The sequence below is a fragment of the Staurois parvus genome, unplaced genomic scaffold (assembly GCF_062004578.1).
Source record: "Staurois parvus isolate SC_StPar_1 unplaced genomic scaffold, SC_StPar_1.0 ptg001326l, whole genome shotgun sequence".
In the NCBI taxonomy this organism is placed as follows: domain Eukaryota; kingdom Metazoa; phylum Chordata; class Amphibia; order Anura; family Ranidae; genus Staurois; species Staurois parvus.
The window spans coordinates 47,171-63,195 of NW_028319122.1; the positions used below are offsets into that span (position 1 = coordinate 47,171).

Consider the following 16,025-nt stretch of genomic DNA (forward strand, 5'->3'; position numbering starts at 1 on the left):
CCATGTCTAGATTGAACAAACGACAAAAGAACGGTTCACAATGATTTTTTTTTTCCATGAACCTCTGGAAAAAAAAGTGCATATTAAACTTTAAGTTTTATATGGTATTATTTGACAGAAATATTTTAATCAAAAATGTCAATTGTATTATTAGTATTGGATGAAGTGAATACTTGCTTACTTAAGTAATTCAGATTTTATATTACTATATTCAATTTCCACATACATATATATTTTTTTTAATTGGTCTTAATACATATTGGTAGATTGGGGATATTATGTTTTTAACATTATAAAGAACTAGTTTGAGTTCATTGTATTACAGCGTTATGTTACAAAAGACATGAGAATTCTTCTCCAGAATCACTAAAGTAATACATTACTTGCAGTGACATGGTTTCCAGTTTGTCTGAAACCAAACCATCAGAAAAGCAGTTTTCAATTTAGTGATATCCTTGCTAGCCAGGGTTAAAGGTCAAGCCTTGACATGTTACAGAAGACATGTCAAAGAAACCCAAATCATTCCCGATCCTATACTGCCTCATTCAGGTAACTGAAATCAATTGATAAAAAAAAAAATAATGACACCTAGTCTCAGGCCATTAATGTCTAAACCGCTGGCAACAAAAGTGAGTACACCCCCAAAGCGTTAATATTGTGCGTAGCCACCATTATTTTCCAGCACTGCCTTACCCTCTTGGGCATCGAGTTCACCAGAGCTTCACAGGTTGCCACTGGAGTCTTCTTCCACTCCTCCATGATGACATCATGGAGCTGGTGGATGTTAGAGACCTTACGCTTCTCCACCTTCCATTTGAGATTGCGCCACTGATGCTCCATAGGGTTTAGGTCTGGAGACATGCTTGGCCACTCCATCCCGCTTCTTTACAAAGGCAGTGGTAATCTTGGAGGTGTGTTTGTGGTTATGTTGGAATAATGCCCTGCAGCCCAGTCTCTGAAGCCTCCCTAATGCTCTGCTTCAGTATGTAACGGCATTCAACTGTAGCTCCCCAGTGCTGGCAGCACTCTTGCAGCCCCAGACCATGACAATCCCATCACCATGCTTGACTGTAGGCAAGACACATTTCTCTTTGTACTCCTCACCTAGTTGCCGCCACACACGACTGACACCATCTGAACCAAATAAGTTTATCTTGGTCTCATCAGACCACGGTTCCAGTTAACAATGTCCTTAGTTTGCTTGTCTTCAGCTTTGCAGGGCTTTCTTGTGCATCATCTTTAGAAGAGGCTTCCTTCTGGGACAACAACTATGCAGACCAATTTGATGCAGTGTGCGGAGTATGGTCTGAGCGCTGACAGGCTGACCCCCCACCCCTTCAACCTCTGCAGAAATGCTGGTAGCCCTCATACAACTATTTCCCAAAGACAATCTCAGGATATGACGCTGAGCACGTGCACTCAACTTCTTTGGTCAACCACGGCGAGTCATGTTCTGCGTGGAACCTGTCCTGTTTAACCACTGTATGGTCTTGGCCACCGTGCTGCAGCTTAGTTTCAGGGTCTTGGCAATCTTCTTATAGCCTAGGCCATCTTTATGTAAAGCAACAATTCTTTTTTTCAGATCCTCAAAGTTCTTTGCCATGAGGTGCCATGTTGAACTTCCAGTGACCAGTATGAGAGGGTACTCACTTTTGTTGCCAGCGGTTTAGACATTATTGGCTGTGTGTTGAGTATACCTGGGAACTACAGGCTAGTCAGTCTAACATCAATAGTATGTAAATTAATGTAGGGTATGATAAGACACTATATGTTAGATCTTGGTGATGAATACTTATAGTATCATTAGTAATCAGCGTGGCTTTTCGAAAGGTCGTTCTTACCAAGCCAACCTGGTAAAATTCTATGAGGAGATTAGCTGCTATCTAGATGAGGGAAGGCTGTGGTGTACTTAGAGTTTTGCAAAAGCATTTGATACAGTCCCCTACCAATGCTTAATTTACAAACTGAGGTCTCTAGGCATAGATCATAGGTTTTGTACATGGATGGAAATGCCTTCTCCTTGTCATTTGTAACTTCCCTTTATCATCCTTGCAGTTCACAGTGCATATGTCCGGGTCTCTTTGTGCAGGGCACAACAAATGTTGGCACTAGACTTGACATTCACAGCCTCCTCATGCAAAGTTGTTTTTATCGTGCACCTTAATACCATTTTCCTATAAAAGGAAAATGCTGGTGCATTCAGGGACAGACCTCTTATAAAACCTGGAATAAACAAATTGAACTACGCTTAGCTGGGGAACCTGAAGCAACAGTGTACTAATGAGGTTGCACAAGTCAGTCATCATAATGAATAGGTACTGTTTTATGGCTTAGCAACTGCATACATTTCTTTCCAGCTTTAATGCTCAAGCAAATCTCTACCACAGGCATTAAAATTGGATAGGTGGGAAGGTTCCTTTCTTCCAAGTACATGAGTATGTTACATTCTGTGTCCAATTGTCTGGTCTGGTTTCTCTCTTTGTAGAAAATTCAAGGCAAGTCACAAATGAACTTTTAATGTGTAGAGAGAAGCTTGTGGTGAGGCTTGATAAAGAATGAAAGTGTGTATTGCAAGGAGTCAGCGTAACTTTGTGTTGGTTTAGCTTTGTGCCCATTTGTGGGCATATTATTAGCAGAAAGAAAGCTTACATGTTACATTGTGCCTAGTATCAATTCTATTCATCAAAGATCATTTAGGTATAATTTGATGAGAATTAAAGTGATCATAAGATCCTCCTACACTTTCCTCTGGTTGTTCAAGATTTAGTGGATTTTTTTATTATTCCCATTGTATTTTCTAGAAATTACCTGAACTGGGAACTTGGAGGTCAATTTTTACATCAAAGTCATGCACTTTAAACAGGTCCTCTGAGAGATCACTTGTGGGTTTGATGTTGCCATCTTTATCCTTGTTTTGATTCTGTAAAGGAATAGATTAAAGGTCATGAAAAAATTAAATTCAACTTGTTTTGTCATGATTTTGAAATAAGTTTTATAAAAAGATTTCATTAAAAAGCTGCACAAAACTTAGGAAGCCAAAATATGTCTACTATACAAGTAAAAAAGCAGATTCACTGTAGGGGTTAGACTGCACTGAGGAGAGTCTCTCAAGTAACAATTATGACAGGGGGAAGGTAACCTTTTCATGAGTGTATGCCAAAAATATTTTTCGAAGCAACAGAGTGCTCGCTACATAAAACAAAATGTCAATCACAAAAAGGAAATTTTATACAATAATTTCTGTAAACATCTTGAATAATAGTAATAAATGCTACAAGGTACGTTTGGTAAAGTTGAAATGAAAGTGGGAGGTGATATTGGTCATCTTAATAAAGCCCTTTCAGATTAGCCTAATCCCCACCCATTCACACCTCAGATAGGTCCCAATTCCTGCCCATTCACACCTCGATCAGTCCCAATTCCTGAACCTTCACACCACATATCAGTCTCAATTCCTGTGCCATCAGACCTCAAATCAGCTGCAATTAATGCACCAAATAAGTGCTGTAAAGCTTTGTGAGTACTGCTTTATAAAGGCTGGCTTTGTCAGCACTGTAAAGCCAGATATAAAGCATTACTCACAAAGCCAGTTACAAAGCATTACTTACGAAGCCAGATATAAAAGTGCACTCACAAAGTCAGCTATTAAGCATTGCTCAGAAAGCCAGATATAAAGTATTACTCTCAGACCCAGATATTAAGGAGTATTGCTTTTTAACTGGCTTTGTGAGTAATACTTTAAACTTGCTTTGTGAGTACCACAAAGCCAGATAAAAAGTGTACTCACAAAGCCAGTATAAAGGACAATTAATGCCAATCCATTTGCATTAAAGGAGATCTGGCTTTGTGAGTACTCCATTACAAACGGGCTTTGTGAGTAATGCTTTATATCTGTCTTTGCAGTCTTCACAAAGCCAGGTATAAATCATTTCTTATCAAGCCAGATATAAAAGCAGTACTCTTTTATAACTGGCTGTGTGAGAAATTCTTTATAACTGGCTTTGAGATTACTATTAGAAGTACCTACAAAGTCTGTAATGTTTTTACAAAGGCGGACCTCCAGGCCTCCATCCCCAGTTTTACTCGAGAACTAGCGGAAGACACTGAAAGACACAAATATTTAGGTAACCACATATACATCACTTGTACATCTTCAGGCTGTCCTGGAAGACTCGTAGAAAAGGAGTTACCGGTAAGCCTAACTCTGGCTTTCTCCCTGCGTCTTCCAGGACAGTCCTTTGAGATGATAATAAAGAACTTACCACTTAGGGCGGGCCCACTGCCTGGAGGACCTTGCGCCCGAATGCCAGCTCCTTACTTGACGAGATCTAGGCAGTAATGCTTCAGAAAGGTAGAGAACTTGGACCAGGTGTCTGCTTTACATATTTCCTTCGGCGAAGCCCAGGCTCTTTCTGCCCAGGATGCTGATAAGGATCTAGTCAAGTGGGCATTAACAAAGGGGGGAGGAATCCCTAAAATCTTGTAAAATTCTATGATAGCTAATCTAATCCATCTACCTATAGTGGACTTGGATGCTGTGGAACCTTTCCTTGCACCTGCAAATAATACAAACAGGGAATCCGAATTTCTAAATTCCCGGGACCTATTGAGATAAACTATAAGACTCCTCCTTACATCCAGCAAACTTAATCTTCTTCCTTACCGTCAGGAGAATAACTATATCCTGAGACCTATGAAAGGAGGACGACACTTTAGGGAGAAAACCTGGATCCGTTTTGAGCATGACCCTGTCCTCAAAAACAGTTAGGTAGGGTTCCCTAATGGAAAGTGCTTGCAGTTTACTTACCCTACGGGCTGACGTGATTTTTAAAGTAATAAATTTAACAGAAGATTCTTCCACAGGATCAAAGGGTTCGAGGATCAAAGCCTTCAGGACTAGGGATAGATCCCAAACTGTACAAGAACTGACCTTAACCAGCCTGGACTTGGAAAGAGACCTGAAAAAATCCACTACAAAAGGGATCCTGCTGCAGGGGGGCCTGCAGAAAAATACTGGGGGCCGCAGCCTGCACTTTTAAGGTGCTGATCGAGAGTCCCCGATCCACCCCTTCCTGAAAAAAATCCAAAACTGCCGGAAATATCCGGGGGCCCCTGACGCTTGCTTGACAACCAAGAATTGAACTTCTTCCAGACATTCGCATAAATGGCTCTGGTTACCGGCTTGCGGCAGTTTACCAGAGTCTTTATAACGGTCTGAAAACCCTCTGGCTTTCAGGAGCTGCTCTTCAAAAACCATGCCGTCAATTTCAAGGTTTTGAGCCGCGGATGCAGAACAGGACCTTGAGAAATCAGATCTTCCCTCTCTGGGAGAGAAAATGGGGGAGCAGAGATAAGACTGCTCAGAAGAGAAAACCAGGGTCTTTTTGGCCAGAAGGGTGCTATCAATATAAGAGTCGTCTTTTCCCCCACAAACTTTTGCAGGACCGGCGGGATTAGTCTCACCGGAGGGAATGCATAAGATAGGCTCAAATCCCACAAACTCGTCAGGGCGTCTATCCCCAAGGCCTGCTCTCGTGGATTCAGAGAAAAAAAAAACTGACTGACCTTCCTGTTTTCCTGGGCATCAAAAAGATCGGCCTCCGGTATCCCCCACTTGCAAACTACATCCAGAAAGACCTCCTGGTTGAGAGACCAATCGTCGTGACTGATTGGCCGCTGCCTCAGGAAGTCTGCTAGGGAGTTTTGAGATCCCTTTAGATGAACAGCAGAGACCGAAAGTAGATTTTGCTCGGCCCAAGATAGATTATTGCCTACAATCCTCTGCAGAGAGGGGGCTCCGTGTACCTCCCTGTTTGTTGATATAAGCCACCGCCGCTATATTGTCCGACCGAATCTGCAAGTGACGGTTCAAGAGGTTCGTTCCAAAGGCCTCCAATGCCCTTGAACTGCCATCAGTTCCCTCTGATTTGAGGATCTCTGAGACTCCCTCCGAGACCACAGCCCCTGGGCTGCCATGTCTCCTAGATGGGCTCCCCAACCATAACTGCTGGCATCAGTTTTAACAATTGTTCCACTCCAGTCCCCTGGCCAGATTTACTTTGTTCCACCACCACCAGAGGGATCTTTTGATCCTGGATGGGAGCTGGACTGCTTGATATAATGTAGAGCTGTCTCTGTCCCAAATCCTCAGCAGGAATGCCTGAAGAGGCCTCTGGTGGAGCCTTGCCCACGGGACCGCTGGAAAACAAGAAGTCATAAGACCTACCGCTCTAGAAACCTCTTAGTGACACCAACAGACAATTGCAATTCTGCCAGCGTCTAGTCCAGCAATGGGCAAACTACAGCCCGCGGGCCGTATATGGCCCGGCGGACCTTTTAATCCAGCTGCGGAGCGTGATAAAAAAAAAAAAAAACACAGCCAGGGCAGGCAAACATTGGCTGTCAGGATGTATGTAGGCGGGGCAGCGTGACGAACGTGAAGGGAGCTAGGCTCCTCTCACAGTCCGCCCTGAAGACCGGAACGGCGCAGGAACACGGCGAGAGGAACGCGCGGAGCAAAGGTAAGTGAATTGACACAGGGGGGACTTGGCTTACTACTTGGGGGGAATAGTACTGTGGGGGATGAATTACTATATGGGGGATGAATTACTATCTACTCTTGGTCCGGCCCCTGGGTCCAATATATGAACCCATTGCGGCCCTCAAGTCAAAAAGTTTGCCCACCCCTGGTCTAGTCCATCCTCAGGAAATTTTCCCGAGGAAGGAAAATCTTCTCCTCTAGCAACAAAATCTCATATCCCAGGTAGACTACTCTTTAGGAGGGAGTTAACGCTTATTTGTCCCTGTTCACGAGCCATCCCAGACTCTGAAGGAAACTCTGAGCCACCTGCAGCTCCTCGGCCAACTGCTGGTAAGATGTGGCCACAAAGAGAAGGTAGTCTAAATAAGGAATGATGGTGATAGACCTCATCCTTAGGGGAACCAAGGATTCTGCCAACACCTTGGTAAAAATTCTCGGCGCTGAAGCCAGTCCAAAGGGTAGGGCCTGACACTGCCAGTGGATGACCTGAGAACCCATATTTACTGCTATCCTTAGGTACCTTTGGCTTGCCTGATGAACGGGAATGTGAAAATATGCATCGCTTAGATCCAGTGTTGCCATAAAACAATCCTGAAAAAGGATATTCCTTACAGAATAAATTGATTCCATTCTGAAGTGTTTGTACTTCAGTGACTGATTCAGAGGGCGCAGGTTTAAGATCAGGTGAAATTTGCCCACGGGTTTTCCTACGACAAATACGTGGGAATAACAGCCCATACCCTGTTCGTTCTGAGGGACCTGAACTAGGACCTGCTGGTCCACTAAATCCCCAATTAGACCGCACAGAGCCTGAGCCTTGTTCCGGTCCTTGGGTAGATTGGTCACCAAGAATTTGTTTGGGGAACAGGAGTAAAATTCCAACCTGTAACCCCTCCGTATTAGGTCTAAAATGTAGGGGTTCGGGGAGATTGACGCCCACTGAGGGGTCTCGGTCCCCAATCTTCCCCCAACTGGGACGCTCAAGTCACTGCGACTTGGAGGGGCCTTGAGAATTGAATAGAATCCCCCCTTTTCTCCTATTCTTGTGTCCCGTCCAATGTTTCTTGGGCTGACCTACCCAAACCTGCAGTGTCTGATTTCAGACGAAAAATGTTCCTGGGATATACCTTCTTTTTACTCTCAGGAAAGGGTTTCTTTTTTGTCGGCCGTACGTTCTAAAGCTTCTTCTAAACCAGGCTCAAAAAGATTGTCACCTGAGAAGGGCAAGGCGCAAAGGCATAATTTAGACGCAGAGTCCCCTGCCTAGGTTTTTAACCATAAGGCACGCCTGGCCGAAGATCTTGCAGCTAGCTTGACCGATTTCGCTGAAGCAAGGAACCCTACTGCCTTAAACAACAAAAGGCAGAGATTTTTTAATCTGCTGCCTTGGCGCTCCCACCACCAGATGATTCTGCAACTGGGTAAGCCAGCACTCCAGATTTCTGGCTACACAAGTAGCTGATAGGGCCGGCTTAAGACTAACAGACGAGGATTCCCATGCCCTACGCAGCAAGACTTCTCCCCTTTTATCTATGGGGTCCTTTAGAGCCCCCATGTCCTCAAAGGCCAAATCCATCCTTTTAGAAACTCTGGATAAGGGTTGTTCCAAGGCTGGGACGCATCCTTGTCAAAAGGAAATCTTTTCAAAACTACCTGAAAAGGAAGGGTTTCTTCTCCGGGTTTTCCCACTGCTGCTTAATGGTATCAACCAGGGAGCTGTGGACTGGAAAGACACTGCTCTTTTTAGCAGGAATTCCCTGGTACATGAGGTCATGCTTGGATAGACACACTTCCTCCTCCTCAATCTCTAAGGTCTCCTAGATAGCCTTCAGATCATCCACATCTTCTAGGGCCAATTTATACCTAGAATTTCTGGAGGTGGTAACATCCTCCTCGTTATTCGCTTCCGAACCTGAACCCGCCTGAGAGGAGGGAAGGGATCGAGGGCATTCCTCCTCTGGGTCTTCCTGCCTAGCTGACACTACCGCTGCGGCCGACTGCGTCCAGGGACCCAGCGGTGTCTGCATTCTATCAAACAGGGACCTGAAGGACTGGAATGTCGCTGTCATGTCATCCTTAATAGAGGTTAACACCTTGTGACAGGCTGTGAAAGACTCATTCTTAACCAGGCTATCTATACAGCTGCGGCATAGGGGCTTTTAACACTTAGACCCCAATTTAGCCGCACACACTGCACACTTTCTTCGAGGTCTGAACCTGGGTCTTCACCTAAAGCTTAAAAAAAAAAAAAAAAAAAAAAACAGAATACAATGCGGACCCTCAGCTCTAAACTCCCTCCACACACCCTGTGCTAGGGGAGACCTGCAGTGTGCCCCACTGTCACCTGCCCTCAGATACTGGGGGAACAATCAACCACCCCCCCAGGAGTCAGCTAAAGGGACTGTCCCCAAGCCTACCTGAGAGGAGCCGCTGCCAGAACCAGGATCCGCTTGCTGCGATGAGCCAGCTTCCATGGCGTTCCATCTGGCGTGGTCCGCAGCCTCTGCTGGTTTCCATGTCTCACTGACCCCGAGTGGAAGCCTGCACCTTCTTTCTTCCTGGAGACTGGAACCAGCATCTCTGGCGCCCGCCGATGACGTCAACGCGCTGGACGTCCGGTCTTTGGAACGCAAAACAACGCCCACCGGAAGTCGCGCCTGGTCTTCCTTCCGCCCTACACAGCCATGCTTAGGGAAAGAAGTCCTCCCAGGCCCCAGAGAGAACGGATGCCTCTGGCTCACCGCCGAACACTCCCCGCTCCCCTGCGAGTGACCTGTCAGCAGCAGTCCCTCACCTGAGGATGAAAGCTTCCACACCGCAGCCCCACTCCACTCACCATGGAGGGATCGCATCGGGAGAGGAGGTAACCCCCAGGACTTGCACTCTTCCAGGACAGCCCCCAGAGAGTGCAGAGCCCCCTTAGGTTCTAACGTGTGTTCCTCCGGATCAGGAAACGCTAGAAAAAAATTTTTCTTCGGGGCGTGGCCGGCTGCAGCACGGGATGGCCGCAAAGTCTGTGAGCTGCGGTAATCGAAGCGGTTCACAGTGACGGAGGACAGCGGAGAGTGTACCTCTCACCACTGACAGCTGTCAAAGAGTGCTGGGAACCGATCAGGTGACATGGGGAAGACAAAGATCAAAGAGGGACCCCGCAAACTGACAGTTTTTCTCTCTGGCAGGTGGCCCCTCCCCTCAAAATGGCGCTGGTCCAAGCACCTCTCCCTCTGTGCAGTTACATACAGCAGAAGAGAGGCCTCCTTCCCATATAAGCTGTTATGGCCCTGCAAAATCTGTGGGAACTATACTCACCAGCAGCCCCCAAAAGGCAAAGCAGCTCTGTTCCCCAGACCCCCACCTACTAGATGAACAAGCTGATGAGTCCATATCCAATAATACTACCAGAGAGTTTATTGAGCATTTAGAAGATTACCCTGCTGAAATTCTGCCCTTGACGTCGTCAGTCATGAAGGATATGCTTGTTACCCTTAAAGGGTCTTTACACAAGGATATGATGAGCTTTGTGTCACAAGTACACAGTGTTCCAAATTATTATGCAAATGATATTTATATCAATTATTTAGGTAAATGAGAAAAATAACAGTCAGCATAATTTTCATGTTATCAACTATTAAGAGTTGATAAACTATTATTTGATAGCAGCTTCACAAGTCTTGCATCCATTGAACCTGTGAGTTTTTGGACAGTTTCTGCTTGAATTTGTTTGCAAGATGTCAGAATAGCCTCCCAGAGCTGCTGTTTGGATGTAAACTGCCTCCCACCCTCATAGATCTTTTGCTTGAGGATGCTCCAAAGGTTCTCAATAGGATTGAGGTCAGGAGAGGATGGAGGCCACACCATGACTTTCTCTCCTTTTATCCCCATAGCAGCCATTGATCCAGAGGTATTTTTTGCAGCACAAGATGGTGCATTGTCATGCATGAAGATTATTTTATTACTGAAAGCATAGTTCTTCCTTCTGTACCAGGGAAGAAAGTGGTCAGTCATAAACTCCACATACTTTGCAGAGGTCATCTTTACACCTTCGGGGACCCTAAAGGGGCCGACCAGCTCTGTTCCAATGATTCCGGGCCAAAACATGACTCCACCACTGCCTTGCTGACGTCGCAGCCTTGTTGGAACAGGGTGGCCATGCACCAACCATCCACTACTCCATCCATCTGGACCATCCAGGGTTGCACGGCACTCATCAGCGAACAGGACTGTTTGAGAATTAGTCTTCATGTATTTTTCTGCCCAATGCAGCCATTTCTGCTTTTGAGCATTGGTTAGTGGTGGCCAAATAGAAGGTTTATGAACAGTTGCAAGACTCTGAAGGACTCTACACTTTGAAGTCCGTGGGACTCCAGAGGAACCAGCAGCTTCAAATATCTGTTTGCTGCTATGTAATGGTATTTTAGCAGCTGCTCTCTTGATCCGATGCATGGATCTGGCAGAAATCTTCCTCAATGTGCCTTTATCTGCACAAACCCATCTGTGCTCTGAATCAGCCACAAATCTCTTAATAGTGTGATGATCACGCTTAAGTTTTTGTGAAATATCGAATGTTTTCATACCTCGTCCAAGGCATTGAACTATTTCACTTTTTTTGGCAGCAGAGAGATCCTTTTTCTTCCCCATATTGCTTGAAAATGGTGCTCTGCTTCATAATGTGGAACACCCTCCTTTAGTAGTTTTTCCTTAAATTGGGCTCACCTGCCAATCTAATTATCACAGGTGTCCGAGATTGTTTTCAGTGATCAAAAGAGACTTGAGACACAATGCCATCCATGAGTTAAACTGAAAAACAAAATATTTAATCTTTGTGACACTTAAATAGAATTTGCATAATAATTCGGAACTGGGTGTAAACGCTGAGGTTGGGAGTCTGGGGGAGAGTGTCAACCAAGTGGAATCTAAAATGGATAAGACTGCGTTCGTTCATGAGTTAGTGGATGCTCACAATAAAGCGGAAGAATTGAAAGCGTTGAAAGAGCGAATATGGAGGAACACTCGCGCAGGAATAATATTAAATTTAGGGGTGTAAGTGAATCTGTTCCTGCTGCAGACCTTTGCCGGTATGTTCAACAGATGATCAAAACCTTGTTGCCAAATATGTCGGAGAGAGATGTTATCATGGATAGAGCGCATAGATTGCCGAAGCCTTCCTTTCTTCCTGCTCATGTCCCTAGGGACGTTATTGCTAGAATTCACTTCCACCATATCAAGCATGAATTGATGTCTTTCGCGAGAACACATAATCCGTTACCGACACCATACAATGGGATATCCCTTTATGCAGATCTCTACCAGTATACTATTATGGCTCGCAAAAAATTACTCTTTTACGAAGTTACTTTGCAATCGCCATATAAAATAGCAATGGGGCTTCCCAACAAATTTGCTTATAACAAGAGATGATCGTTTACTGTTAACAAGGAAAGAGGACAACTTCAACTAGCAAAGAGATGGGGACTTTTACCTGCGGGAGAGGAAGTGACGGCCGCCAAATCCTCCCCTAGGAAAGTTACTTCTAAATGGGACAAAGTGGCGATTTGATGCAACTTTCCCATTTTTTTGTGGTTACCTTGAGAGGGTGCCTTGCTAGCCTAACACCGCGAATAGTTGTCGAGCATAGTTGCTTGCGGTTCCTGGAAATACCCCCAATAAGTTAAAGTGATTTGGTTCACTTGCAGTTATTTGCCATTTGTTTCTATTGTTTTCTTTCTATTTTTTCGGTCCTTTTTTCTAAATTTCTCCAACAGAGTGCAGGCAACTACTTTAATCCAGGAAATTCTCTGGGGTACTGAAGGGTTTCTGATACTGGATCTGCCGATGCATTCAATCCAAGGAGAGCTGGATATTGTGAGTGGCTTCTTTACTGCTGACCATATGGTGTTGCTGATTTTTTTTTAGACCACTAGATGGCGAGCTAGTATCATCTATTCTACAGTATATATTTTAATATGATTCTGAATAGTGTGCCTATGAATGCACATGGTCTGAATAGCCCTTTTAAATGCAGTATGATGTGGAAAGAGGCACAGAAATTACATGGGGATATTATCTGTGTACAAAAGACTAATTTCTCTGCACTTAAGCCTCCACACTGCTCTCAGATTGTTCCCACAGGTATTCACGGCTAATGCCCCTATGAAGAAGTGTGGGGGTTCTGATAGCCGTAAAGAACTCTTAACATTCTCCCTCCACTCTCTGGAGACAGACCGGAGGGGTAGGTTCATAATACTGGTGTGTGAATTAAATAATGTTTTCTACACGATTGTGAACCTATATGCTCCTAATGTGAATCAGATTTCTTTAATTCTTTGAGGAAGAAAGTACCGAAAATTTAGAAGGGTTTTGTACTATACTGCGGCGACTTTAATGCGGTCATCCACAAGTCTTTGGATGTTTCGGGCCAGTCGCGTGGGGTACGACATTCTTTGGCGTCAACTCTACAGGAATCTAACCTTTATGATCCTTGGAGGTGCCTCCATGACTCTGAGAAAGATTTAACATTTTACTCAGCTCCACATGGGTCTTACTCCAGGATCGATTATTTTTTTATCCGATTTCCAACTTCTGCAACGTGTTACAAATGCAGCAATTCACTCTATGACGTGGTCAGACCATGAGCCTATATCTGTATTAAGGAGTCGTGATTTTCCCCGGTATCCTTGTGGCGGAATGATACTTCTATGTATCTTAACCCCAGTATTCGCTCCCATGTTTCTAAATCTTTGCAGGAGTATTTTGATATTAATGCCTCTCCTGATGCAGATATATTCAATGTTTGGTGTGCCCAAAAGGCTGTCGGGGAGTGTTAATACAGTTAGCTTCAGAACTACAGGCCTTGTACAAGCTTCAGGCCTTGTCAGAACTACTGCCTAAGATCGCTAAGTTGGAATACCAACATAAAAGAGGTCTCTCTCCTGGGGTGCTGCAGGAATTGCAGACCAATAGATTGGCTCTGAGGAAAATTCTACTACTCCAACACGAAAAATACCTTAGAAGAGTCAAAACTAAATTACTACACCCAAGGTAAAAAGGCCGGAAAATTTTTGGCCTCCTACATCAACGCTAAAAAGGCCAAAACCAGAATTCCCTCTAAGATAGATCCTCACTCTCAGGAAACGGTTTTTCATCCCTCTAAAATTGCAGAGGCATTTCGGTCCTACTATACTCAATTGTACAATCTCAAAAATGATCCCGATACTCCTCAACCCACTCCTGACCTTATAAATAGCTTTTTTGCCAATCTCTCTCTACCTAAATTGGATCAGTCAAGGCTGGATATTTTAAACCAGCCTATATCAGATACTGAGATTTTGGCCGCAATTAAAGCACTACCGAAGGGGAAATCGCCTGGGGCAGATGGGTTTGCTGCAGAATACTACCAGGAATTTCAAGACATATTGTTACCACATATTAGGAAAGTTTTCTTGCAGGCTGTACTAAACGCAACTTTCCCATCAGAGATGCTGAAAGCAATCATAGTCACCCTGCCCAAACCAGGAAAATCTCCAGACTGCCCCCAAAATTTTCGTCCAATATCCTTACTTAATACAGACCTTAATAGTCTGCTAGCTAAAATTTTAGCATAAATCTTAACAGTGACTCCTTCCCTTATTCAATCAGACCAGGTAGGGTTCGTTAAGGCTAGGCAAGCAGCGGATGGCACATGTAGGGTGCTTAATCAATTGAGGATTCCCGAACTCCGTAAATCTCAAACTGTCTTTTTGGCATTAGATGCCAAAAAGGCTTTCGATAGAGTTCACTGGCAGTATCTCGACTCCACTCTTTCCAATTTCGGTATCTATGGATACATCAAATCGGCCATTACGGTATTATACACAGTACCTTCCGCACAAGTTTTAACATCTAATGCCTTGTCGGATCCCATCCTAATCACAAATGGTACCAGACAGGGATGTCCCCTCTCCCCTATTATTTTCTCTTTGGTGATGGGACCCCTGGCAACTTCCATTAGACTGAATCCCTTGATTTCGGGTATAAAAACAGCGAATGTTTCCCACAAAATTGGCCTCTTTGCAGATGATGTCATACTTACCATAACAGACCCACTGACTTTGTTGACAGCAATCACTTCTATGCTTAAATTGTTTAGCGACATCTCATACTATAAGCTCAGTGTTGATAAATCTTGCACTTCCTATAAGGATTCCAAAAGATCTCTTACATTGTCTTAAAGACAAGTTCTTGTACAGCTGGACCACTAAGCATCTGGTGTATTTGGGTATTTGGGTGTCCTCCCCTTCCTCTAACATGTTTAAAGACAATTACAAGAATCTGCACCAGGTGATCCTCCAGGAATTGACAATTGGAAAACATGAGCTTTCGTGGATGGGCAGAGTAGCGGCCTTTAAGATGTGGATCCTACCTAAACTTTTATACTATTTTAGAATGATCATGCTCCTTATCCCTCATCATTAATTTAGTAAATTAGACAAATCACTGAAAAAATATATCTGGAAGGGGCTTAGGCCTAGAATCCCGTTTTCAGCTCTCATCAAACATAAATCTAAGGGGGAATAGGTTTCCCGGTTGTATCTAACTACTATTATGCTGCATTACTAGATCAACTCCAGCACTGGTTGATCCCCTCGGACAAGCTTTGGGTACAAATAGAGAGAAGCACAGTCCAAGATGGGGATCTCCAGGCTCTGCTAATAGCGAGGACTATTTCACCGAAGTTAATACATAGCTACCTTCCTTCTATTACCGCGACATTGAGCGCATGGTTAGTGGGCTTATCTAAATCCACAGCTTCTACCCCTAAGATTAAACTAGACATACCACTAACAGCTTATGAACATCTTATTCCCAATTTTAATGTAAAACCGTTGAGAGAAGCAGGCTACTTTAAGTTTACCAACATCCGTGCCTCACAAATGCAGGGAAATATATACCTATTTTTTTCAGATTCGGGCCTACCTAGGTGCCAACTACAATTTGGGGGCGGAGGTGGATTCTAAGATCTCGAATATTGTATCAAACTCGTCCGGATCAAAAAAGGGCATTTCATGGTTTTACAAATTCTTGCAATATGATTCTGATCACTCAGTGATAGCATGTGTGGAGAGGTGGGAGAGGGACCTGGGGAGATCCTTTACACCTGAAGAGTGGCAAGCGGCCTTGTCCTGTAACATCAGTCTTTCAAAGTGTACTAACCATTGGGATAGATCCCTTAAGATTCTATACCATTATCTTACTCCATATAGGCTTTCCAAAATTTACCCTGATGCCTCGCCTTCCTACTGGAGGGCTTGCGGTAGGGTTGGAAACGTAGGTCATTTGGGACTGTGCGTTTATACAGGAATTTTGGAAGGAAGTTTTTGCCTTGATATCTCTGGTATCGGGAGCACAAACAAGTCCCAATCCACATCTGGCATTATTAAATATTACACTAAACTTATTTCCCGTTCAATGTCGAACAATTTTTGCCCACATCTTAATTGCTACCCGG

General features: G+C 44.2%; 1 protein-coding gene across 1 annotated transcript in view; it reads right to left on the bottom strand.

Moving 5' to 3' along the window:
* The window catches only part of LOC149436986 (RNA polymerase-associated protein RTF1 homolog), a gene marked incomplete at its 5' end in the record, with an annotated part of 239,410 nt that overhangs the window by 6,692 nt on the left and 216,693 nt on the right, over positions 1–16,025 (bottom strand). Inside the window, one exon of the mRNA XM_089661209.1 lies at positions 2,809–2,920. Within this exon, the coding sequence (XP_089517335.1) occupies positions 2,809–2,920 (112 nt within the window). The remainder of the gene's footprint in view (positions 1–2,808; positions 2,921–16,025) is intronic.